This window comes from Grampus griseus (assembly GCF_964374135.1).
Source record: "Grampus griseus genome assembly, chromosome: 3".
Taxonomy (NCBI): Eukaryota; Metazoa; Chordata; class Mammalia; order Artiodactyla; family Delphinidae; genus Grampus; species Grampus griseus.
Window position 1 is genome coordinate 8,591,060 of NC_139019.1, and position 25,003 is coordinate 8,616,062.

Sequence of the window (25,003 nt, forward strand, 5' to 3'; positions counted from 1 at the left end):
AATAATATTGTAAAGAGTTACTTCATTTCTCAGTCTGCCTTATACAAAGGAATAGTTATCCAGCATCATCTCGTTCACCTCTTCTAAGCCAGAAGTGGCCTAAGACATAGTAGGACATGTTGCCAGCTGTGGAAGATGTTCTCTGAGCCCCATGATGCACTGTCTTCCTTCCCGTTGGGCAGGCCAGAGACATACTGTGGGAAAGTTTTCTTACAGGCTGATTTTTGACCTGCTCTGTTAGCCTATGTGCTCCTTTCTCTCCCTTTTCCCTAGTTGCCCCATAGTGAATTCAGAAAGGTAATGATATATTAATTTTTTAAAATGTTGATCTGTGCTGGAATGATGGACTGTGGTGTTTTCTAAAGAAATTTGCTTTAATTTTGACATTTTATTGCGGGTTTTCAGAATTAGATAAATATTTGGATGGACAACTACTACTATTTTGGGGGGTCCCCAGAAATATTTAGTCTTTTAAGAAAAGCTGACATAGCTGGAATATTCTGGTCAATTTGTATATGTGAATCCTGAGAGATCACATTCTGAAGTTTCTGAAATGGCAAAGAGACATGTTCTGATATTTAATAGAGATCTCCAAATTCTCACTAGTTAAATGCAAGAACTTGGAAAGTTCAGATAAATGCTTTGATAAATTTTGACTTTATAAACTATCATCACTTGCTACCTGAAATTCAGGAACCAAAAGGTGATGGTATCTTGGGCAGTATATGTCACTATCCAAACTCTTAACTCTTTGAAAGTTGATAATGAAACAGATTTGGCGAGCAAGGGAAACTGCAACATTGTGGTTAGGAGATAGGGTGGCTAAGATGTACCTTGGCCAGAGGACGGCTTGGACTCTGTGCTGCTCTTTTCAGTGCTCAGCCTTTAGCAGGTCCACTTCAGAATGGACTGAAGTGCAGATGGTTACAACTTTTTTCTTATTTTTGTAAAATTTAATTCACTCTACTCTTATTATTTTGTCTGTTTGAGTAAAGTGTTATTTTTTCATTTTACCTCATCTTTTCGTAATAAATAGCAGTCCATGGGAGAATCTGGTTTGCAGAGGTGTCATCCAGAGGGGATTTTATAGTTGTTTTTTAGTTACAAATTCCTGAGATAGTTCACATTTAGTCTACTTGGATTGTTTAATAAACATTGTTAAACTGGGGTGTAGGCCATGTGGTGAAATTACATTTTGTTTATTTATTTTCTTATTTCTAGGTCCAAGCATCCCATTTTGAAGGCCTAATCACGACCATAGTTGGGTATATACTTCTAGCAATAACACTGATAATTTGTCATGTATCCTTTAATGAACCAGCTTAGTGTTCAGTAATGTTATTGTGCTTACCCAAGGGTTGTTCTTATTAATGACAAAACTATTTCTCTCTACTTGTCTTTTTAGTAGAAGTTGTAGGTATTTGTAGTGAGGATGAGAGCAGAAAAAATATGGAATAAATTCTCTCTGTCAAATAATATTAACTTAACCTAAATAGTTACCTGTTTCACTGTATCCTTTTTTTAATTAAAAAAAATTTTTTATTGAAGTATAGTTGATTTACAATGTGTTCATTTCTGCTGTACAGCAGTGATTCAGTTATACATATGTATACATTCTTTTTTTAAATATTCTTTTCCATTATGGTTTATCATAGGATATTGAGTATGTTTCTCTGTGCTATATACAGTAGGACCTTGTTTTTCTGTATCTTTCTTTAAATGTTCAGGTTTTCCTTGACTACATGCTGTAGGGCTTGGCAACTCTTGTTAAATTTCATAGGTCTCGTCGCTTGCTGGGAGTCTGCTATATTGTTGTGAAGGTAATTCCTGTTATAACTTAAGACTGGAAATGATTTCTCCCATTTGAATGATGTTGATGACCTTTGTTTTTACTTAAGGTCTCTTTGCTAGTGGTGGTAGAAATTGGAGTGTTCCCTCTCATTTGTGGCTGGTGGCTGGATATTTGTTCCCTGGTGAGTTTATTATTCATTGTCATACAATCTGATAATTTAAAGGCTTTTTAAAAAGTGGTCTTTAGGGTGTGTTCCTTTAATGTAAAGTCAATATTTGATAATAGTTTGTTTTTTCGGAGAATGTATCATTGTAGAGTCTTAATGTTGCTAATTTTTCCTGAGTACCTGATTTTTGTGAGGCTCTGTGCACATTTCTGATGTTAGAGTATTTTGACTGGAACCTTCCTGATAACCAGTGGAGAGTTCTTTTCCTCGTTTAACTCTTTTGAGTTTTATGAAGATGCCAAGACGTTGTGTATAAAAAGAGTAATTCGAGGAAGGTCCTGGTGGTCTATTGGTTAGAACTGGGTGCTTTCACTGCTGTGGCCTGAGTTCAGTCCTTGGTTGGGGAACTCCCGCAGGCAGCACCATGCAGTGCAAAAAATAAAAACCGAAAAAGAGTAATCTGAAAAGAAGACTGCCTTTGTAATAATTAATTCAACCTAACCATTTGTTTTAACTAAAGTGTTTAGTCTTGATTAAAATCTTTAATGACTGTCAGTGATCATCAGTTTTTTCTTTTCTTTTTTAATTAATTAATTTACTTTTGGCTGCATTGGGTCTTCGTTGCTGCACGTGGGCTTTCTCTAGTTGCAGAGAGCAGTGCTACTCTTGGTTGTGGTGCGTGGGCTTCTCATTGCGGTGGCTTCTCTTGTTGCACAGCACAAGAGGGTGGGCTTCAGTAGTTGTGGCACGTGGGCTCAGTAGTTGCAGAGCGCAGTCTCCGTCCATAGTTGTGGCGCACGGGTTTAGTTACTCTGTGGCATGTGGGATCTTCCCGGACCAGGGATCGAACCCATGTCCCCTGCATTGGCAGGCGGTTTCTTAACCACTGTGCCACCAGGGAAGTCCACTTTTTTACTTTTCAAAAAAATTTAAATGTAGAAAAACTGCCTTTGGTTCTGAAGTAACATTTTCTCCCATACCTTACTATTAAAACTTGTCATGAATTCATACCTGTAACCAAGAAAGGAAAGTATTATGTTAACCAAAAATGGTTCTTTCACAATAGCAATATTGGTAAAGTTCTTATTCACCAACTGGTTTATCAGTATTGCCTCTGTAAAATTTCTGAAGTGTCATATACGTCTTTGAAATGGTATCCAACCTATATCATTTGTATTTCTCTGATACGATGAAATGGCTTTAAGAGAACTGTAATTCTAGAAACATCAGAACCTACATGCATAGTGATTCATTCACTTCGTAGAATATGAAGATATTAATTCAGCAGATGTAAGCAGTACAGATCTCTCTCGTGTACTGTTTTGATTTAGGAAATGTTTGATGCTACTCTGAAAGATCGAGAACTGAGCTTTCAGTCGGCTCCAGGTACTACCATGTTTCTGCATTGGCTGGTGGGAATGGTATATGTGTTCTACTTTGCCTCCTTCATTCTGTTACTGAGAGAGGTAAGTTCTACAGGGAAGTTCCAACACTGTACATTTACGAAAAGGACTTTTGCCTTAACCATAAGTCATGCCTTAAAGGCTATGATGGTTTCCTAGCTAAATCATTTTCTCTGTTATTTTATTCTAAGAGGGAACAGCTAATAGCCTAGTTTGGCTCAATTGCTTTAAACTGTTTTTTAGTAATTTGTCTCAAAAATTGACAAGTTTTATTATTTCTGTCTAATTAGTTTTGAGTTTGAAAGATGAATAGACTGAGGGATAAAAATTAAATTAAAACACTTGTTTTACTTGGTATTTTAACCATCCTCAAATACATATTCTTGGAACTTTATGTGATGTGAGCCTGTCTTGGACTTCATCCAGGGACATTTAATGCTGGAAATACCCAAAGGGTATGGTTTTGCAGGATCAAATATGTAAAGTGGTCTTGAAGCAGACACCTAAAGTATAGAATTATAGTGAGGGTCCTTTATGATTCTGGTTCACTCACCAGATGGGTACTTTTACTAATCCTGTTTTCAGAATGCAGTCCTTACTGATTCGGGGGCAGTGAAAATAGGGTCAGTATTTGACTAGTATACATCTCATGCTTAGTCATCTGCTACAAAATGAAGTATAAAACTTGAGTAATTCTGATAAGTGTACTTTCCTCTGTGCATTCTTTCCCCAAATAGTACTGCATGCTCACTCTGTGCCAGACACTGTGATGTATGCTGGGGTAATAGTGAGAAACAGAGACACAGTCTCCACTCTCCTTGATTTTTGCATCCTGGGAAGGGATACAGCCATGGAACAAGTCAGCTTACTCCATTGAGAGTGGTGATGGAGATATGCAGGGCCCAAAGGAGCAGGCTGACGACTAATCCAGTGTGAATGGAACACAGAAGCACAAACGCTTAATGCAGTTCTTGGTTACTTTGCTCTTTGAGAGATTTGAGGAGCTGGGGATGAGCCTGGGGGCCAAAATATTCTCCTGAATCATATAGTATAAGTTCAGTAAATTCTGTTTGCAAACAAAGCTTGTATCCTTGTTTTGAAATTAGTGATTGAGACTACATTAATAATGTGTTTTTTAATTGTAATTATACCTGACCTTTAAATTGCGTTGTTCAGTGATTATTTTATACTGAATTTTTTCATTTTATCAATGTGGTGGTTTTTTGTTGATACAGAATTCTAGTATTTTAGAGTTAGATTGAACCTTAAAGCTCACATATCATAACCCCTTTGTTTGGAAGGTGGAGAAATAGAATTTGGGCAGATGAGATGCTTTTTATACAGGGTAGCTCAGTGAGTGTGAGCCACCCAGAACTAATCCCCAGACCCATTCATTGCCCATCGCCCATAGCCTTTAGGGTTGATGCTTCCTACTGAGCAAGGGGGAAAGATGTAGATGGTAAAATGAAGATACTGAGAAACTGAAAGTTTTTTAATTAATGTAACTCCTTTCGGGAAGTGTGAGACTGAAATCACATCTTCCGTTTAGGACACTTATAAATTGTAACCTAATCCTTTCCAGATTATACAATATAGTGATAATTTTTATAAAAATACTTATTTTTCGAGACTTCCCTGGCGGTCCAGTGGTTAAGACTCTGTGCCGCCACTGCAGGAGGCATAGGTTCTATCCCTGATGAGGGAACTAAGATCCCTCTTGCCACGTGGCGAGGCCAAAAAACCAAACAAACAAAACTTATTTTTCATCTTGGAGATCTAGATTTCTTGACAAATTGTACTTAAATTTTTCCACTGAATGGTTAAAAGCATCAAAGGACATCAAACACAGGATAGTTTTAATAAAGATTCTGATTTAGGAACTTCTTTTCCCAGGAAAACTATATGAATTTTCTAGGGCCCATTTTATAAGATGCCAAAATAATTTTAAGAGCTTATTTCTCTATTAATGTTTTAGCTCATATGCAGAGCCTGAAGACATTGGTAAGTATTTATAGCATTTAAAATATATTTGCAGGTACTTCGACCTGGTGTCTTATGGTTTCTAAGGAATTTGAATGATCCAGATTTTAATCCAGTACAAGAAATGATTCACTTGCCTATTTATAGGCATCTCCGAAGATTTATTTTGTCAGTGGTAAGCATACTTTTTTTTGTTTTTGAAGTAAAATGGGCTACCCTTTAGATTTTTTTTTTTTTTTTTTTTGGTCAGGAGGACTGGTAGAGTAGATTGAATTAAGTTTATCTAAGCCTGTGGAAGTTGGTTATCAAATAGCTGTTTTATTGGTTACTTTGATAAAAATAAAATGTAAGTAAAGAAAAATGCCTTTTGGTTCTTTAGTAGTATAATTGATTGCCAAATTATGGGTCTCTGAATTACATTTAATTTGCATTGAAGCAATGGAGACTTGTTAATAGCTTCTAAATTAAACTCTTAACAGAAGCAACTCAAAGTTTCTTCCCTGCCTGGAAGAAGAAATTACCTAGTTAAATCTAAGTTTTTCCAAGATAAAATTCTAAAAGCAATGATGTGTGTTCTTTGGAAACTTTTGTAGCCATTAGTATGGGTCATGTCTTATTGTTACAGGTGGTTTATTAAGATGCAGGCAATTTTGATCCTTCATTATGAGTTTCTAGCTCTCTTTTCACATACCATGCAGTGATTATCCTTTGTGGCTCCTGTTTGAGCCTTCGTGTCCTAGAGAGAGAGAGGAGCAGCTGTCCCAGGTATGCAGTCTCCACATAGAGTGAGCCAAGTATAGTGTGCTGAATGAGAACACTCAGTGGCCTGGGCGCGTATAGACTTGGATGGTGTGTTGGATGTGTACGTTCAGAAGTCTGCCTGTCTCTCAGATTTACAGTGATTACAGCGGTCCCCTGCCCTTTTTCTTGCTGCAGATTGTCTTTGGCTCCATTGTACTCCTGATGCTTTGGCTACCTATACGGATAATTAAGAGTCTGCTGCCTAATTTTCTTCCGTACAATGTCATGCTCTATAGGTAAGTTGTTGAAATTCGGAAACTTTACTAATTTAACTCTGGTAGGAATTTGATATTCAGAGTACCTTTATTTAAAACATTCATTTCTTACAGATATTAGAAATCATCTGATAACTAAATTTTGCCATGTTCTAAATCACATAATTGTTAGTTTAGCAGTTACATGTTCCAAAGAAGGACTGACTTTTCTGCAAATGAAGTGTGCCTTTGATTAGCATTGTAATGTTTAACATTCCTAATGAGAGATACCTAGTAGCATCATCTTTGTATGAAAAGCACATCATAAGTAATGTAGCCATAGATATACACTTAATTGTAGATTAAAATAGGCTGTATGGCTTATAAATGGAAAATCTTTTTTTGATTTAAAGACTTAAGTAACCTGGAAACCTAGTCTCCACCATTCCTCCTATAATCCCTTTTTCAGTGATTTGCCTCATCCCTTCCATCACCTAAATATGCCAGGCAAATTGGATTTCTTCCTCAAATTTACTTGTAATTAGTCTTTAAATCTTGTCAGTTCTAATTCTTTTTACAGTCTCTTGTCTAATTCAATGTGATTTACCACTTAATACCTTAGTTTAGGCCTTCCTGTTTTTTTCCCATTTATAATCCATCCTTAACACACCTGCCTCTTCCTCCATAATGTACACGATAATATCTGGGTCATTTAGAATGACATCCAAGGCTCGGCATCTCACACTGCCTTTCGAGCATCTTGTCCAGCATTGTCTGACTTGAATTCTCCTCTCCAGCCACGCTCAGCCTCCATTGAGTCTCCCCATAAATGCCTAGCTGCTCCTGGTCTTTCCCTCTCTGTTTGGAATGACCTTCTTCCCCATGTTTGCCTGGCATGCTTCTGCGGTCTTTTCGTCAAAATCCAAATCGAGGTTTTATTCTGAGTTTTTCCCTACCTAGAGAAAGTCGGTTCTCCCTCCTTATGTATTTGGGTCGTCACAGTGAGAACCAGGAAGCACGGTTTCTGGCTTTATATATTGTTGGCGTAGACCCATTTTTTGGTAGTTCTTTATACCTAGAATTTTAGCTAAGTTTTTGTAACAGTGTTTAGTCTGTTCTTCCACTCAGCAAAATTGAGGGCCCATTATATAACAGGTTCTTTTCTATGTACAAGGGATGTAACAGTGAACAAAACAGAATCAAGAAAAATCTGTGCCCTTGTGGAGCTTATATTTCACTTGGGGAGACAGCCAATAAAATAGATAAAATACATAATATGTCAAAGGGTCGTAAGTGCTATGGGAAAATACGAAGCAAGGAAGTGACTAGTGAGGACCTGAGGAGGTGACAGGTGAGGAAGGCCCTGAAGGAGGAGGGGATGAGGGAGGGAGCCATGTGAACCCCTGAAGGCAGAGTGTCCTTGCAGGGGAGGTGGGCACATGCAGTGGCCTGAGGTCTGTTTGAGGAGCAGCAGGGAGACCAGTTTGGCTGCAGTAAAAGGAGGAGAAAAGTAGTTGGCTGTGAGGTCAGAGAGGTCATGGAAAGCCAGGTCCTAGAGAGCCTTGTAAGCCATTGTAAGTAAGCATTTTGGCTTTAACTTGAGTGATTTGGGGGGTTCTTGGAAAGGTTGAGCTGAAGAGTGGTCTGACAGAAGTTTCACAGGAATCACTCTGGAGGCTGTGACAAGAGCCAGGGTTGGGACGGCCAGGGCCGGAGCAGGAGGGCAGCTAGGGGTAATGCCGTGATCCCCGTGGGAGGCGACGGTGGCTGAGAGGGAGGAAGTGGCAGTGGAGTCATGAGAAGTGGTTAGATTCAGGGTATCAGGGTACAGTCAGTAGGATTCTCTGGCTTGTTTGAATGTCGGGTGAAGAAAGGCAGTCAGGGATCTAAGTATCTGTCCTGAGCACCTGGAAGGATGGAGTTGCCATTTACTAGGATGAGGAAGATTGCGGAAGAGCAGGATTTAAGGGGAAGAGTGGGAATTTGATATTGAACATGATCAACTTAAGATGTCTCGTGTGTACTGTGAAACGTTGAGTTGGCACTTTGGATGTATAAATTAGGAATTAGGGAAGATGTCTGAGCAGTATATAGAAATTTACAGAAAGGTGCTATTCGAAGCCCCAGGAGGTCGCATTCAGCGTGTCTCGGAAAGGTGTTCATGGAGAAAGTGTTCTGAGGAGCAGTGAGCGACCAGTTGTGTAATACGCTACTAAGCCGGCACATGAGGTGAGGACCAAGACCTGACTGCCACTTTAACAACACGAAGGTCATTGCAACCCTTGTCGGGAGCAGTTTTTGGTTGAGGGATGTTCCTTGTTCTTTAAGGAAGAATGGATATGAGGTGATAAAGACAGTGAGTTCATTTGACTCTTCAAGAAGTTTTGCTGTCATTCCATTAAATGTCTAATATGATGTCTAACAGTTATAAGGGAAAATCGAATTCACATTGTAAAATATGGTTTTTCGTAACTCTCAGTGATGCTCCAGTGAGTGAACTGTCCCTTGAGCTGCTTCTGCTTCAAGTTGTCTTACCAGCGTTACTTGAACAGGGACACACGCGGCAGTGGCTGAAGGGACTGGTGCGAGCGTGGACTGTTACTGCTGGATACTTGCTGTAAGTACAGGCAGGTGACTCGTACGTGTGTCATTTGTGTCAGTTTAATAACCTTTCTGAAAAAGTATGCCCCACTCAGGAAAAGTTAGTTTTAATAAGAGACAATTTAGTGTTATCTGCAGGTGTATTGTTTAAAGCTTATTAAAGTTTTAAATTTTTCTTATTTTTCTAATCATTGTGTATCCTTTTATGGAGAAATGTGTACATGTTTTTACCCTCTCACAGAGGGTTGCTGCTGGCCCAGGTTCTTTCATTTCATTACACAGGGTAAAAATAAAATACTTTTCAGTGCATTAAAAACAAACCAAGTTACCCTTATTTTAGAAGTCCTAACCTGATAAGTGAGCTAGCTCTTCTCAGATTTGGTTTCTCAGTCATTTAGTCAGCAGGATGCATTTAAGTTTTTTCAAGCTTCATATATTATATACTTATTTAGAAGTTTAATCTCGGTAGTTTAAACATTTTTTCAGAAAATATGTGGCATCCTGTAGATACCTTAATGTGAAATATAGGCATACTTTCTTTTATTGTGCTTCACAGATACTGTATTTTTTACAAATTGAAGGTTTGTGGCAACCTTGCATTGTCAGATAATTGTTAGCATTTTTTAGCAATAAAGTATTTTTAAATTAAGGCATATACATTGTTTTTAAAGACATAATGCTACTGCACACTTAATAGATGACAGTATAGTATAAACATAACTTTTGTATGCACTCGGAAACCACAAAACTTGATTGCAATGCAATACTGGCTTTATTGCAGTGGTCTGCAACTAGATCCACAGTATCTCCAAGGGATGCCTATATGCATTTGGTTGTATTTGAACATTTATCCTTCTCTAACAGCTCAGTGCCCTACCGTGAGCCCTCTCCTTCCCCCCATCTCATTTGTGCCTTAACTGATTTGTGGCTTGATGTTTTAGTCGAGCTGCGTGTCACAGCAGACACAGTAGTCATCTACAGAGAAAAAAAGAAGTTGATAGTTTTTTCCCTAAAATTCTTCACATAGAGTATCTCGGGCATTGCACATTTTTTTTTTTTTTTCAGTTACTGATTCTTCTCAGATACTGGCTGAAGAAAACATAAAATAGATTGAATGGGTATTTTGTAGGCTAATTAACTTTATGTTTGGGAAGGTCTAATTTAAAGCACGCAGCAACATTTAGAGCTGATTGAGATAATAGCAGTGCTGTGCATAGATTCTACTCATACATTTTCTCCCCTAAGTAATAATTACCAAGAAAGTAAGTCTCGCGTCTCACGTCTTCTGTTTTATTCTGATCTGAGGTGAGCATTTTCACTGATGCAATTTTTACACAGGGATCTTCATTCCTATTTGTTGGGAGACCAGGAAGAAAATGAGAACAGTGCAAACCAACAAGCTAACAATAACCAGCACGCTCGAAATAACAACGCCCTCCCCGTGGTGGGGGAGGGCCTGCATGCAGCCCACCAAGCCATCCTCCAGCAGGGCGGGCCTGTTGGCTTCCAGCCTTACCGCCGGCCCCCGCATTTCCCACTCAGGGTAGGTGCTGCCCCGACTTAGCAGGGATCGAACTTTCCAGCTTCTGTTGAGGAGTTTTTCTGCTGTTATCGGCGCTGTTAGTATATGGTCCTCTGTGTAGACGCATCTTGCAGTCTTCCTGACAAGAACCCACATTTTAGGCCTCTCAACACATAATATATGTAAATGTCGGATAAGCTGATGGAATTTTAGATGTAAGCCGTGGAGTTGGGAGTCCATGTGCTGTTGGTCCCTGCTGTTGGAAAGGAACAAGATAGAAGACCCTAGATCAAATAAGTTGCCATTCCTGATTCATTTCACCTGTGTGTCAGGAACTGGAGGGGGTATTTTAGTGTTTTCCTCTCTTTAATCCTTGTAGTATTAATCCCAATGCTGCAAGGTATGAGTAGTAATCTCTTGTTTACATCTGATAAAACTGAAGACCAGATTAGTTAAGGAAGTACTTGGCTCAGCAAGACTTACCCCAAACTTCACCAAAACTGTTCCTGTCAAGGGTCACTAGTGACCTTCATGGGGTTAGATTCAATGGCCAGGTGTTAGTCCTCACGTCACCTGCTATATTAGTAGCGTGTCATATGATTGCTCACTTCTTGCTCCGCAAAACACTTTTTTGAAATTTGTTCAGGAAGCTTCGTGGAGGAGGAGTTGATACCTTTAAGTCTTTAAAGTTTGGGGTCAGGCAGATTAAAAAATGGGAAGTGGGAAGGGCATTCCAGCCCTGTGTCAGGACAAGAGGCAGGTTAGCCATGGTAGGTATGGAACCTGCAGGGAGGTGAATGTGTGGAGTGGGGGGTGGGAGGTGCAGGCGAGTTGCAAGAGCTGGGGAGGGAGCTCTCAGAGATGGGGGTGGAGCTGTGAGACTTGAGGCTTTCGGATTGACAAAAGGTATTTTCTAAGCAGAAGGTACTTCTGGCCTAGATTAGAGAGAGAATCACTAAGGGATTTCTCTGGCGGCGAAAGCTGACCAAGGCTCCAGCCCCCTCTCGGAGTGTTATCATCGTCAGTGCTTTCCAGTCTTCCTGCTGGAGCTCTGCCCTTTGGGCTTAGTCAGTCAGGTCAAGGCAAGCAGCACCCTGTCTTTCTGTCCGGGGTAGCCACTTCCCTCTTGTCTCAGTGTATTTCCTTTTTATCTGCACTTCTCAGTATAGGAGCCACCAGCTATAGCTACAACGGCTGTTTACTTTTAAACTTAATTAAAAATAAATACAGTTTGTAAATATGTGGTGTGATGGATGTGTTAATTACCTTGATGGTGGGAATCCCTTCACGGTGTATACATATATCAAGTCACATTGAACACTTTAAATATATTACAGTTTTATTTGTCATTTATACCTCAATGAAACTGAAAAAAGAAAAGAAGGTACATTTCTTGTAGACAACACACACACTCAAAGTAAGTAGAATTTAAAATTCCGTTACTCATTCATGGTGACCCCATGTCAAGTGCTTAGTGGCCACTTGTGCCAGTGGTTCCTGTGTCGGGCAGTGCAGGAGTAGACATGTCCATTATCACAGAAAGTTCTAATTGGATAGCACTGTTAGGGAATAAGCTTTCCTTTCATGAGAAGTTGTTTTTGAGAATTTGATAAAAATAAGCAAATATTGTTAGTTTTAATTAATAGTGGGGGAAAATTTAAGCTGATTATGTTTTTTTGTTTGTTTGTTTTGGTTTTTTTTGCGGTACGCGGGCCTCTCACTGTTGTGGCCTCTCCCGTTGCGGAGCACAGGCTCCGGACGCGCAGGCTCAGCGGCCATGGCTCACAGGCCCAGCCGCTCTGCGGCATGTGGGATCTTCCCAGACCGGGGCACGAACCCATGTCCCCTGCATCGGCAGGTGGACTCTCAACCACTGTGCCACCAGGGAAGCCCTAAGCTGATTATGTTTTATTTTTGTGCTCTCTGATTCAAAATGTATTGGTACTTGCTGATGTATCTGATTATATGAAAGTGGGCACAGTTTCCTTTCGGCCAAAATTATAGTTAATATTACCTAAAATGAAAATTTCCTTTTTATGTGAAATGGAAGGGATCCTGGAAATACAAATATAGGCAGATCGTTTTTTACTGGGAGAATTGTGTTGATTCTTTGAGGAGTGTCATAAAATGCATTGAGCACAGATGAATTCTGTTTATGCACTGCTGTGTTTTGCCTTGCAGATATTTTTGTTGATTGTCTTCATGTGTATAACCTTACTGATCGCCAGCCTCATCTGCCTTACTCTACCAGGTATGAGGTTATCCTAGCTCTCTGCTAATGACATCATGAAAAGATGCTTTGTTTTAAAAGGGTATGTCTTGCTGACATGTGATCTTCCATCACATATAAACTTGAAGTAGTTATCCCCATTTTTATTGAATATGGGATACTGTTCTCTATAGGGCTCTGCGTTTCATTGGACTCATTTGTATCGGAGCAGAGGGGGACAGAGTCAATATACAATTTATGATTAATTTTTGGAAGTAAAGTACTTGTGGTCACTCATTTTATATAGACGTTTTCTTATTGCAGTGTGGGTTCTCAAAAAGTTGGGATTTGCTTCAAAGCGTTCTGGGGGTGGGGAAGTAGGCAAAACTATAGAAGATGTTAAGATTGGCTGTGAATTGATAATTTTTGAAACTGGGTGATTGAGTACAAAGGATTTTATTATAGAATTTTCTCTGCCTGGGTATATGTTGAAATTTTTCATGAACTTTTTTTTATAAAAAATTTTTCAGCATTTTAAAATAAAAATGTATGCATAAAAAAAAAGTCATCTGTGTGGCTTAAGTCATTTTTTTCAAGCTAGTGTTTTGATGTTAATTATGTTTGCCTTCATTATGTAGTTATCTTTCCAATCCACTGCATGCTATTGCTAGAGACCTTTATGAAGCCAGGCTGTTTCCCTTTATCACCTGGTAATCATAAGTACTAATCGCTAAATTTCAGCTAAACAGGGTTTCTTCATCTAACAAGTAAGAAGCTGTCGATGAATATAGTAGTTTGTCATCTTCTGCAGAGGTCAGGGGTAGATGGGGGTGGAGTCCAAAGCCAGTGACAAAGTGTCAGAAACAACTTGCTGCCCCCTCCCCCCGCCGCCTCCTAGCTAGTGTTATAGCAAGCCAGAAGATTCTGAATCATACTGATATGTGTTAGCCACTTAAATAATCAAGTGAAGATAATTTTCAGGTCTTATCAAGCCTGTACATGTTATTGAGTTAGTGTCTTGATTATAGCACTAACTCAGTATAACTTTATAAATCAAATTTGTATTAAATACTTGAGTTTTCCCATGAGGGCTAAGGCTGGGGAAGAGCAGCTAGTTAATTTCAAGTGAGGTTTCTTAAAAAAAAAAGAATAGTTTCTAATTTGTAAGAGTTGTGATTCACCTTAAACTGGTAAAAATAAAGTTGTGTTGTTTTTCACTGTTTCTGCACAATGATTTTTGACCGTGAGAACTTTGCTCTTAAGTTCACTACTCAGACCTCAGCTGTTAAAAAGACAAAGTCTAGTTAACTATTGGGTGCAGTGTAGTAAACATTGTTGAGAAAACTCAGTTTTTGAACTTTGGACAGCTTTACATTTGTGATTTTTGTGTTCCATTTTCATGTTTTTATCAGAAATATTAAAAAGTTAACAAAAGAAGGAAACCTAGTTTTAGTGCTTGAATTTGGCAATACAGGTACATTAATTTCGTTAAAGATTGTTAAGTAAATATTTCCCTGTTAATCCAGTCCCACCATCTAGTGGAAGGAATGCAGTTATGTTTAATCATAGAAATGCTTTTGTCATAGTACACATTTAAGGTGGTGAGGATGCTGTTTTCCCCATAGGTTACTTTATTGTAGCTGCATTTTAGCTAATGTTAAGTTACTGCAAACTAGAAACTAACCCTGACCTCTCAAAAACACTTTAGAAGTATGTGAAGTATGGAATGAAAAGCAGCCTTTAAATTTTTTTTTTTCTATTTTATTTTTGGCTGCGTTTCATCTTCATTGTTACGCACAGGCTTTTCTCTAGTTGTGGCGAGGGGGGGGCTACTCTTCGTTGCGGTGCGCAGGCTTCTCATTGTGGTGGCCTCTCTTGTTCCAGAGCACGGGTTCCAGTAGTTGTGCCACATGGGCTCTAGAGCACAGGCTCAGTAGTTGTGGTGCATAGGCTTAGTTGCTCCGCGGCATGTGGGATCTTCCCGGACCAGGGCTCGAACCTGTGTCCCCTGCATTGGCAGGCGGATTCCCAACCACTGTGCCACCAGGGAAGCCTTAAATTTTTAAAAACCAACCGAAAAAGAACAACAAAGAATCTTGGAGTAGAAATATGTATATATAGAATGCTAGACATTTTTACTGAATTATCAGTGGTATTTTTATATCTTTAACATGCACGTGTGTTTATTTCATGTAGATAAATACTTAACATGTATTTGTCTTCAAAAAATGAGTTATCTTCATATCCAAGCTGTCTGTGAGATTGCAAAGAAGTGTGTAACGTTATCAGCACTGTGGCTTGTAAACCTGACTGTTGGGGTGGTTTAGCTTGACTGGAGGCAGTGTGCGTCCGCGGTCAAGAGCATGAGCTCTGTCCTGTAGACAGGAGTTCACATTCAGCCTCCGCCCTTGTGTGACCTTGCTTGGGCAAGGTTCTGTTGCTGAGCCTCGGTTTCTTAGTCTTCAGAGTGGAGGTCATTGCTGCTTGCAGGGTTGTTGGGAGGATTAATGAGAAAATGTATGGAACATGTTCAGCACAGCCACTAGCTCCTTTTAGACATTGAAAGGTAACAGGTAAGTACTGTATTAAGGAGAAAAAGACACTGGAAATGGAGTCTTCCTTTTTTCTCCAGCCTTATTAAGATAAGTAACCATGTAAAGAAAGTTACTATATAAATGATCTTGACTGGTAGTTAGATTTTTGTGGGTACATTGTGGAGTTTATTTGTAATAACTCTTTGTGTGAGGCAGTCCCTTAGACAACTTTCACATGTTTCCTAAGTTTCATTATATTTAGATCTTAATTTTTTTCCTAAGAAAAACTAGTGTGGTATTTTGTTAATGTGCCCACTTCTGATTAAAATAAGCTTAGTTTTCTATCTTAATGAATGACCCAATTGAAAGAAAGTTACTCTAAATTATTTGTAATGTTCCTAAATGTTAAAAGTATTGACAACACAAATAATAGAAAGTAAATTTTCCATTTTTGGCCTGTTATGTGCATAATGATTTCATTTGATAATACAGACAATAAAAATAACACCCCCCTCAAGTGGTTTCAGTCCCCAAAGAACAAGTAATTGGCCTGGCAAGTCAGAATGCATGTCACAGGAGAGCTCATCCCCAGTGACTTACTGTGGTCTGGTTGTATCTTAGTCAAATAATTACATTCTTTTGAATTTGGGGGGTTTTGTTTTTATTTTGTTGGTTTGCTTTTAACAAAGACACTGATATATCAAAATGTGATGTCTCTTTAATAATGACTTAAAATGACTAAAATTTTTGAAAATACTAGTAGTACAACATTGACATCAAGATTAGAGTTCTCTTTACATGACTACATGTGTAATATATCAGCTTTTCTATTTTCAGTATTTGCTGGCCGTTGGTTAATGTCATTTTGGACGGGGACTGCCAAAATCCATGAGCTCTACACAGCTGCTTGTGGTCTCTATGTTTGTTGGCTAACCATCAGGGCGGTGACAGTGCTGGTGGCATGGATGCCACAGGGACGCAGAGTGATCTTCCAGAAGGTTAAGGAGTGGTCCCTTATGGTAGGTTTTCCTAATACAGACTGATCTTGTCTGACAGGAGTAGTGAATATTTTTCCAGTAATTTCTTTTAATCTTTTCACTTTTGTTTCTTCACTGTGTTGATAGAGTCAAGAGAGTTGATTTTTTTGAATTAGAAAGAGTGTTCCTTTAAGACAGTAGTTTTCTGGTTCATTCTGAGAAATATAGTCAGATGTATTTGAGGGTTAAAAGAAAATCATGCTATTAAATGATCCGGTAAGGCCCTTGAGTAATAAGATATTCTGTAGAAATTAAAATCAATTTAAGTAGAAATTTCCTTTAATGATATTTTTTCTAAAATCTGATTGAAAAAAGATTTTTTAATACATCAAATGTTGACTTCAGGATTAAGTCAGTGTTTTTCACATAAATGGGAAATTGTGTGGTAATTTACTGATTGATCATAATGTTGGCTATGACTGGTAAATATGTTTAGGTCACTGCTTTATGCCTTTTCATTTGTATAATTAACTCTGGTTTTGTATCTGAATTTATATCTTGATTTCACTGAAAGTTTAATAGCTGTTTAATATTAATGTTGAAAGAAAAACATAGGAGATTCATTGTATATTAAGAATGGAGGGAGTTGATTGCTGTGTAATCCATAAGATGAGACACTTACCTATATTTAAAATACAGAAACTAGCTAGTACCACTTTTCATTTGATATTCTTCCATATCATGTTGCCATGTGAAGAAGTAGGTACTGCCTCAATGCACACCATTTTTAATCTCTTGCTGTTGAAATGAATGTGCTTACTGAGGCTCCCTTAAGAAAAAGGGACATCAAGGCCACTTTAAAAACTGATTTCTTTGTCAGGATTTCATAGTGGCTCTTGCATGTTATCTCTTCTCTTTGTGTCTACTTTATTTTCATTTTGCCACTTTGTCCAAATTCTAGAACTGTGTTAATAGAATAGCCCTGTGGCTAATGGCTACCATATTGCACAACACAGATACAGGACATTTCTGTCATCATAGTAAGCTCTGTTGGACTGTACTGTTTTCAGGGGAGCTAATTTGATCAACTTGGTAATTACCTTAACTGGGGTTATGCAGAGCCCTTCAACTATACCAGTCCATCTCAGGGGTCACAGGTCAGCCTGTGGGTGGACCACCACTGGATCAGGGGCCTGGGACAACCAGTAGCTTTTCATGGACAAAGAAAAGCCTACTCCTGAGACTGAGATTGAGAAAAGCAGCAAAGCCACCTGATTAATATATGTAATAAAATGAATTTCCTATAATTTTGTAGCAGTAATGCATAGTAATTTCATGTTTTTGTTATAGCTTGAGTTTTTATAGTTACACATTCAGATTTCATTTAAACGTGTAACATAAAATGTAAGTTGTTTAAGGTATATATTCGTTCTGTTAGGCATCAGGTCAAAGAAGAGTAAATTTCCACATGAGATAAAGAGCTTGGCTTAAAAGTCATAGAGTCTCTAATGACAAGGCTTTTCATTCCCTGATAGATAATGAAGACCGTGATAGTTGCAGTGCTGCTGGCTGGAGTCGTCCCGCTTCTTCTGGGGCTTCTGTTTGAGCTGGTTATTGTTGCCCCCCTGAGGGTTCCTTTGGATCAGACTCCTCTTTTTTACCCATGGCAGGTAAGTGTGTATCTTTTGCTCATGATATTTCTTTATGTATTTGGAATCAGAAAAATTCTTAATTGTTTAAAGTGATTTTAAGCAGTTTGTTTAGGAAGATTCCTTACTTTTTTCTATTGTAGGAACTCATAAAATCGATTAGATAATGCATTTTAGCTTTTGAGATATGCAGGTCATGCAACACCTTTAAAATACCTTACTTTATAGGTTTAAAATGTCACTATAGGCTTCACCAGTGTGTAAAGATACAAACTAATGTGTTGAACTTTTCACTTTTAGGTAGGGTGAGATACCTTGCTCCTTTTGGCTTTGAGACTCGAAGTAATAACTTACCCTTTTGAAAAATTGCAGCATTTTTTCCCACAAAGTCACAGGCTTATTAAAAAGAGCATTCTGAGGGAACCTATGCAGGTCACAGCAAAGGCCTTAAAATGCTCACAGAAAAAGAAATTTAACTTTTCTGTCATACTTAGAGCCTGAAGTTAATGTCATAGACCTCAAGTTTTTAAGAGATGTTAGGAGAAAGAGCTAGGTATTGACTTCAGTCATTCAAAGGCTTTTCAGCCTTGTTTTAAAAATCTCCTTTTAGTAGATTATGATGAATTTTTCAGAAATGAAAATTGTCCTCTACTTTCCAGATGAAGAACCCCCATAAACTTCATCTAACAGCAAATATTTACTTGAATTCTTTAATGTACATCCAAACCCTGTACTGTATAACTGAGATGGAAATGAGACTAATGCAGGAACTTCTTGGGGACCTTAAAGGCTGGTGGGAAAGATGGTTACTGTGCTGTGATTGGGGCAAGCACAAGAAGCACTGCATCGTGTGGGAGAGGCATCTACCCAGCTTGGGGGCTTCAGGTGCGGTCTTCTGCAGGAGATAATGTCTAGGACAGCACGACAGAGTGCGGAGGAGTGGGTGAGAAAGGAAGAAGTGTATTCCAGGAGGGAGCGAGTGGGCAGACTTTGAAGTGAGACAGAGCATACGACATAGGGGACCTCCTCTCATCCGGTGTGCTCATAGATTAGAATCAGTGAAAAGGAGCAAGAAAGGGGAATCGTTAAGCATATATGACGCCTTTCTGTAGGAGCTGCATTGCAGTGTAGTCTAATAGCATCAGTGATTGAAGTAAGGCTGTTTTTCACAGAATAATGCCCGCAATAAAGGTAGAAGAATTAACAATTAATTAGGAAAGTTACTGTTTTGCAATAATTAACAAAATAATTGATTCTAAGGATTGTCAATGGATTCTGAACCTATCAGGTGAAAGTCGATGGTTCTTTAGCTACTGTGCTGCAATAGCAAGTTACCTTGCAGCTCCAGCTTACCGGCATAAAACAACCATTTATTTTGTCCACAGAATCTGTGGATCAGATATTAAGACAGGGTATATTGGCTTGTGTCTGTTTCATGTTATCTGGAGTCTCATCTGGGAAGGCTCAGTGGCTGAGTGTGATCTGACAGCCTTATTAGCTGGCATCATTTGGAGACGTCATCACTCATGTGTGAGAGTTGGTGCTGGTTATTGGTTGCACCGTATCTGGGCTATTGGCTGGAGCCCCTGGATGTACTTGAGCTTTTTTACAGCTTGGTAGCCTCAAGGCACTTGGGCTTCTTACAAACAAGGCAGACTTGCATCACTTTTTATGACCTTTTCTCAGAAGTCCTGCAGTGTTGCTCTTCACTACATTCTGCTGGGTATGAGCAAGTCACAGTTTGGCCTGGATTTAAGGGAAGGGGATATAGACCCCTACCACTCCACGGGAGAAGGATTTGCAGTCATGTTTTGATGCCACTACAGTGCAGAAGTGGTTGTTTGCATGGTGACAAAGTGTCACCTTACAGATTACTTGCTACCTCAGAGGGAAACACAACTTTATAGGGGAGGGGTCAGGCAGATGCTACCGTAACCCAAGAGATCACTGCAGATGTGGCAAACAGATGGTATACGCCTCCTGAGGTTGTGCAGTACGCGGCACTGAAAACGAGCAAAACAGCCCCTGGGGTCCAGGAGCTAGGCCTCCTGCTGAATGTGAACAATTGACAGAACATCAGCATCACACAAGGCCACTCTGTGACCAAGATGGATCAAGACAAACTCAAGACCCCTCCATAATCATGTCTGAACGCAGGCAAAACATGAGTATTGTTCAAACCACAAAAATGCCCCAACATGCCAGTACCCTGGCTGACATGATTGGCTGCTCCTTTGTTTGCTACTACAGTTTGATTAGCCTCAGCCTGTCCCTTCTTCTGGATAAGATTTATTAAGATACCCAATTATAGATTACCTGTACTTTCTACTTAGCATCTGGAATAGAGCAAAGCCCTGCTTCCTTAAATCCTCCCCAAATCACCTCACACAAGCCAGGAAACTGTAATAAGCCTTTTCTAACACTCTTACTAAGGGCTCCAACTTCCCCATACTGTTTGTTCTCCCTCACTGCATTGAGTAGTGATGCAGCTTGTTCACTTATACCTGTGTTTCTGGTGGTCTTGACAGTGCCCAACATTGTGACCTTGGAGAATTATTTGAAATTATTCAATTTTAAGAATGCTTATATGTTATGACTCATCAGTTTTCACTTTTCAGAATATCCTGCAAAGAAACATTTACATGTGTGCAGGAGACATGAACAGGGTTCTGCTATTATATAATTTTTTACCATGTCAAAAATATTAGAAGCAACCCAGATGTCCATCAATAGAGAATGACTAAATAAAATGTGATATATCTTTGCTTTTGAATCCAGTGCCGCAGTTAAAAAGAAGGAAGTAGAGCTGTGTATTTCTTCGCTTGTTTGTATTTTTGTTTTGCTATATGTTTTGATATAGATAGCTCTCAGACGTGGTTTTTTTTTTTTTTTTTTTTTTTGCGGTACGCGAGCCTCTCACTGTTATGGCCTCTCCCGTTGGGAAGCACAGGCTCCGGACGCACAGGCTCAGCGGCCATGGCTCACGGGCCCAGCCGCTCCCAGGCATGTGGGATCTTCCCGGACCGGGGCACGAACCCGTGTCCCCTGCATCAGCAGGCAGACTCTCAACCACTGCGCCACCAGGGAAGCCCTCACGTGTTTTTGAGTAGGGGAAAAACACAACTTGCAAACAGAGTGTGCAGCATGGTATCCTTAATATTCTGGATAAAATCCCAAAGTTTGAGAGAACAGCTTGCTTTTTGTCCATCCCTGACTCAAAGCTGCTTGCCTTTCCTGCGTCAAGTGACTACAGACCTATGGGAGGCTGGACTCTTTTTTAATTCTAGCAGAGGAGCTAGTGTGGTATGTCTTTTTTTGTGGGAAAGGACTGGAAAGCAGTGGATCTTGAAAGAGCTGGAACCTCAGTGATCTGTGGACCTCCTCAGGTGAACATTAACCTCACTTGGGTGCCTTCTGGACTCCCAAAGGCCAAGAGAAAGCTGAGTTGGTGGTTGAATCTTCCCTGCTTGTGAGCCTGGAAAGATAGAGAAAAAAGCAAGGAGGATTTCTCCATGTTCTTATTTGGGAATTGTTGGCTTGCTATCCCAGAGGTCTAACAGGCTAAAGATCCTTTTGCAGCCCTTTAGGATATTCTCAATCCGAGCCTCTGAACCACATTGAGCCAACAGAGAAAAATAACACATGTTTTATGTAAGGGGGGCCCAGCAGCCACAGAAAGGAATGCCAGGCAGAGCCATCAGAACACATGCCCGGTGATGGAGAACTGCTTGCAGAGCCGTGAGCATCCAAATAGAAGAATAAAAACACAGGGGTATGTGGGCATGCACACACAATAGCAGCCATAAAACAGAGTGAAATCGTCGTGATGTTACATAGCGTGGATTTCAAACAAATTCAGTAAATGAATTAAAGATGTGGCTAGTCAGATTGGAGGCCTGGAAGACTGATGCACAGAGCAAAACTGAAGAATAGGAAATTGAGGGGAGAGGAAGAGTCTTGGAGGATACACCCAGGAGACTTAATATAGCCATAATAAGGGTTCTGCAATGCAAAAATATGAGGCAACATTGAAACAAAAATAGGAGACAGCATTGAAACAAAAATAGACATTTTTAACTAAATTGAAGAAAGAACTGATCTGTAGGTTGAAGGACCTCATCAGGTTTGGTGAAAAGAAAATTGATGAGAAAAATGCATATTTGGGCACATCTTGGTAAAATTTCTGAATTAAATCACAAGCTTCAAAAAAAAGCATACTAGCAGTGGACTTTGCAGCACTGAAACCATAAGGTAGAAGGGCATTTAGAGACCATTGAGATAAAAGGGACAAAACCCAACCTTCCTATACCTAGAAAAAACGTCATTCACTCATTTGTCTGTCAGGATGAAGAGTGATATTTGAGATTATCCAAGAATTCAGTGCATGCATCAGCCTCCCACCCTATTTGAAGATGTTTTGGAAGACCAACCAACCAAACCAGAAAATCGGAACAGAACAGTATGAGCAAAATCCATATAAAACTGATACACATATTTCCTATGGGACATACATGTATAGACATAGATCGGTGCATAAGGAAACAAACGTGGAAGGTACATACCAAATGTTAGCAGTGGTTATTGCTGGGGAGGGATCCGGATTTGGGCTGGTGGTCACAGAGGACTCCAGCCTTCTCTGGAAAGGTTTCAGTTTAATGTAAGAATAGATTTAAATGTTACTTGATACTTTTAAAACATACATGTATATATATATTTTTAAGATAAACAGAACCAGTTATGAAGGACGTTGTGTGCTGTGTTCAGGGTTGTAAGCACGGAGGTCTCCTTAAATGATCTGACTTGCACTTTAAGAGATCACTTAGGCAGTGGGAGTGGTGATCCCTTTGGCTGCCTGGTGGATAGTGAGGTGGGCAGGCCAGAGGCACAGCGGGGAGCTTGGCGTGACTGGGGAGGTCCTAGTAACAGCTCAGCAGAACTGCGAGCACACCCGGCTGGAAGCGCTCTGAGCCTTCAGGAGCCCAACTGGAAAAACAGCCCAAGGATGGTTTGATGAAATAAAGTCAGGGCACTGTTTTATTTATTTGCTTGTTCAGATCTCCATTAAACACTTTTCTTAGTTCTCTTGGGAAAATAATGTAGTTGTGTTTTTTTTTTTTTTTTTTTTGAAAGACACAAGAATGAGTTTTGATAGAAACATTGAACTTGAGCTGTTGGGGAAAAAATTCCCTGGATTTTCCAGCGTATTTATTCTTCTGTGAAATCGTTACTAATCCAACAGAGTTTTTGTTTTGAAGTTAATAATGCAAGAAATAGCCTCTGTGCTGGGTTTATTGTTAAAAACAAACAAAAATCTGTTAAATGATTTTTATTATCCTAGGATTGGGCACTTGGAGTCCTGCATGCCAAAATCATTGCAGCTATAACATTGATGGGTCCTCAGTGGTGGCTGAAAACTGTAATTGAGCAGGTAAGCAAGTTCGGCTTATGGGACTCTTATTTTCCACGTTCCCACTTTTCTAAGTTTTATACATTTTCTTTAATGAGCATATGTAACTTTTTTTTTTTTCTTTAAGGAGAAAGGCAGTTTACTCTTACACCATGAATTTTCATCAGCTACTCTTTAACACTTCCCTTATCTGAAAGTTAACCAGTAGCTTAAAGTGCCTAGAACCCTGACTAAAGTAAAGGCAAAATTTAGCATATGTGCTTTTTTTTAGAGCAGGAGTTCTGATGAAGGCTTGGTAGTCAGTTTTGTAAGCCTGTAGTAAGGAAAAGAGGTTATTGTTCAAGGCAATAAATAAAGAAAATGGCAGGAAAAAAATAGATTTAAAAAAGCAGAGCTCTTTGGGAATATTTTAGCTATGTAACACCTAAGACAGTTTTGTGTTATGGAGCTATCATATAATGTGGTCATTGAGGTGATCACCTTGAAAAAAATAGATGGTACTTCTGTACTTTGGTAATAAGGCTAGGAAGTAGGATAATTCATTTTAGGAAGATTTCTTCCAAAGTAACCAACATAGTAGATTTTGGTACTTATTTCTTTTAAGTTTTAGTTACCTAAAGAATGGACTTATGGACAACCCTCTTGTCCTTAGGGCAGCATCAAATTAATAAGGTGTTACAGTGTTGTAGCACTGAAGGTATACCTCCTTTTGATGTATAGGAAATACAGTAGTTCTCAGCCCAGTATGCACAAGAAACTCACCCAACAATTTCTGTACTTGGAGATTTGTGAGGGTGGGGAGAGCCAGGGAATTGGTGTGTGTTTGCATGCATCTCTCAAGTGCGGGCTGATTCTGAAGTGAGATGGATTGCGGGCTGCGTGGCAGCATGTCCATTCACGATAGGAGTACAGACCGGTCCACTCTAGAGTTTCCAGATGAGACTCTGACCCTTGTGGAGAATAAGCATGAAGTTACACCTGGGGGCTGTGAAACACTGTTGATCTCTATAATATTTTGCTCTCTGATGCATTCTTTCTCATACATGTGTCTAAGTTTAAGTAAAATGATTGAGAAACACCGGGATGCCTTGCTGCATTAATTTAAATGCATTTGGGTTAAAAGGATTTTGGTGGGCCAGAGGGGACCTGTGGAGCAGTAAGCCTGTTGTCATTCACCTTGAAATGCTCTGGCCCACTTCTGAGGGACCTGGGGATTGGAGTTGCACCACACTGTGTGACTATGGGCCAGGAGAGGTTGAAGTGCTGGGGGAAAAACACAAACAACGCTCTGCTGTTTCGTCCCCTTCTGTATACCATCTTTATTTTCCATTATTCCCAAGATTTCCCCACTTCCATCCATTCTTTCCTCTGCAGTACTATCCCGTAGAACTTTCTAGATGAGATGAAATATTTTAGAAATTCTTAAATTTAAAAAAAATTCACTGTAGAATTCTTTCATACTAAATTGTTCCATAAAATACCTTTCGATTTGTTGAAATTTAATTTATACAGGCTTTTTAGAAACATGCTTCCTGTTTATAGTGTTTTCTTATATTCAGATAAAATGAATGCAATCTTGAGTAGTAACACAGGTCACTCTTAAACAATTTATGTATGAAGTTACTTCAAGTTGTGTAGTCTTCAACTAATATTATTGGATGCCATCTGGTATCGTATAGCACAAGGCTAGTGTAATTATTATTCTAGATTAGCATCTTATTATTTCATCTCTTAGCAGAGTTAACTGCAAAGTGTAAGGAAGTAAATG

At 39.3% G+C, this 25,003-nt stretch overlaps 1 protein-coding gene across 2 annotated transcripts in view; it reads left to right on the top strand.

Annotated features, from left to right (window-relative positions):
• The window catches only part of MARCHF6 (membrane associated ring-CH-type finger 6), a 74,365-nt gene that overhangs the window by 42,998 nt on the left and 6,364 nt on the right, over positions 1–25,003 (top strand). For both annotated transcript variants that reach the window (XM_082651420.1, XM_082651419.1), the window contains exons 12-23: positions 1,222–1,302; positions 1,752–1,820; positions 1,899–1,973; positions 3,290–3,424; positions 5,397–5,516; positions 6,278–6,378; positions 8,816–8,953; positions 10,276–10,480; positions 12,641–12,710; positions 16,040–16,221; positions 17,715–17,849; positions 23,167–23,256. In XM_082651420.1, coding sequence (XP_082507546.1) covers positions 1,222–1,302; positions 1,752–1,820; positions 1,899–1,973; positions 3,290–3,424; positions 5,397–5,516; positions 6,278–6,378; positions 8,816–8,953; positions 10,276–10,480; positions 12,641–12,710; positions 16,040–16,221; positions 17,715–17,849; positions 23,167–23,256 — 1,401 coding nt within the window. The remainder of the gene's footprint in view (positions 1–1,221; positions 1,303–1,751; positions 1,821–1,898; positions 1,974–3,289; positions 3,425–5,396; positions 5,517–6,277; positions 6,379–8,815; positions 8,954–10,275; positions 10,481–12,640; positions 12,711–16,039; positions 16,222–17,714; positions 17,850–23,166; positions 23,257–25,003) is intronic.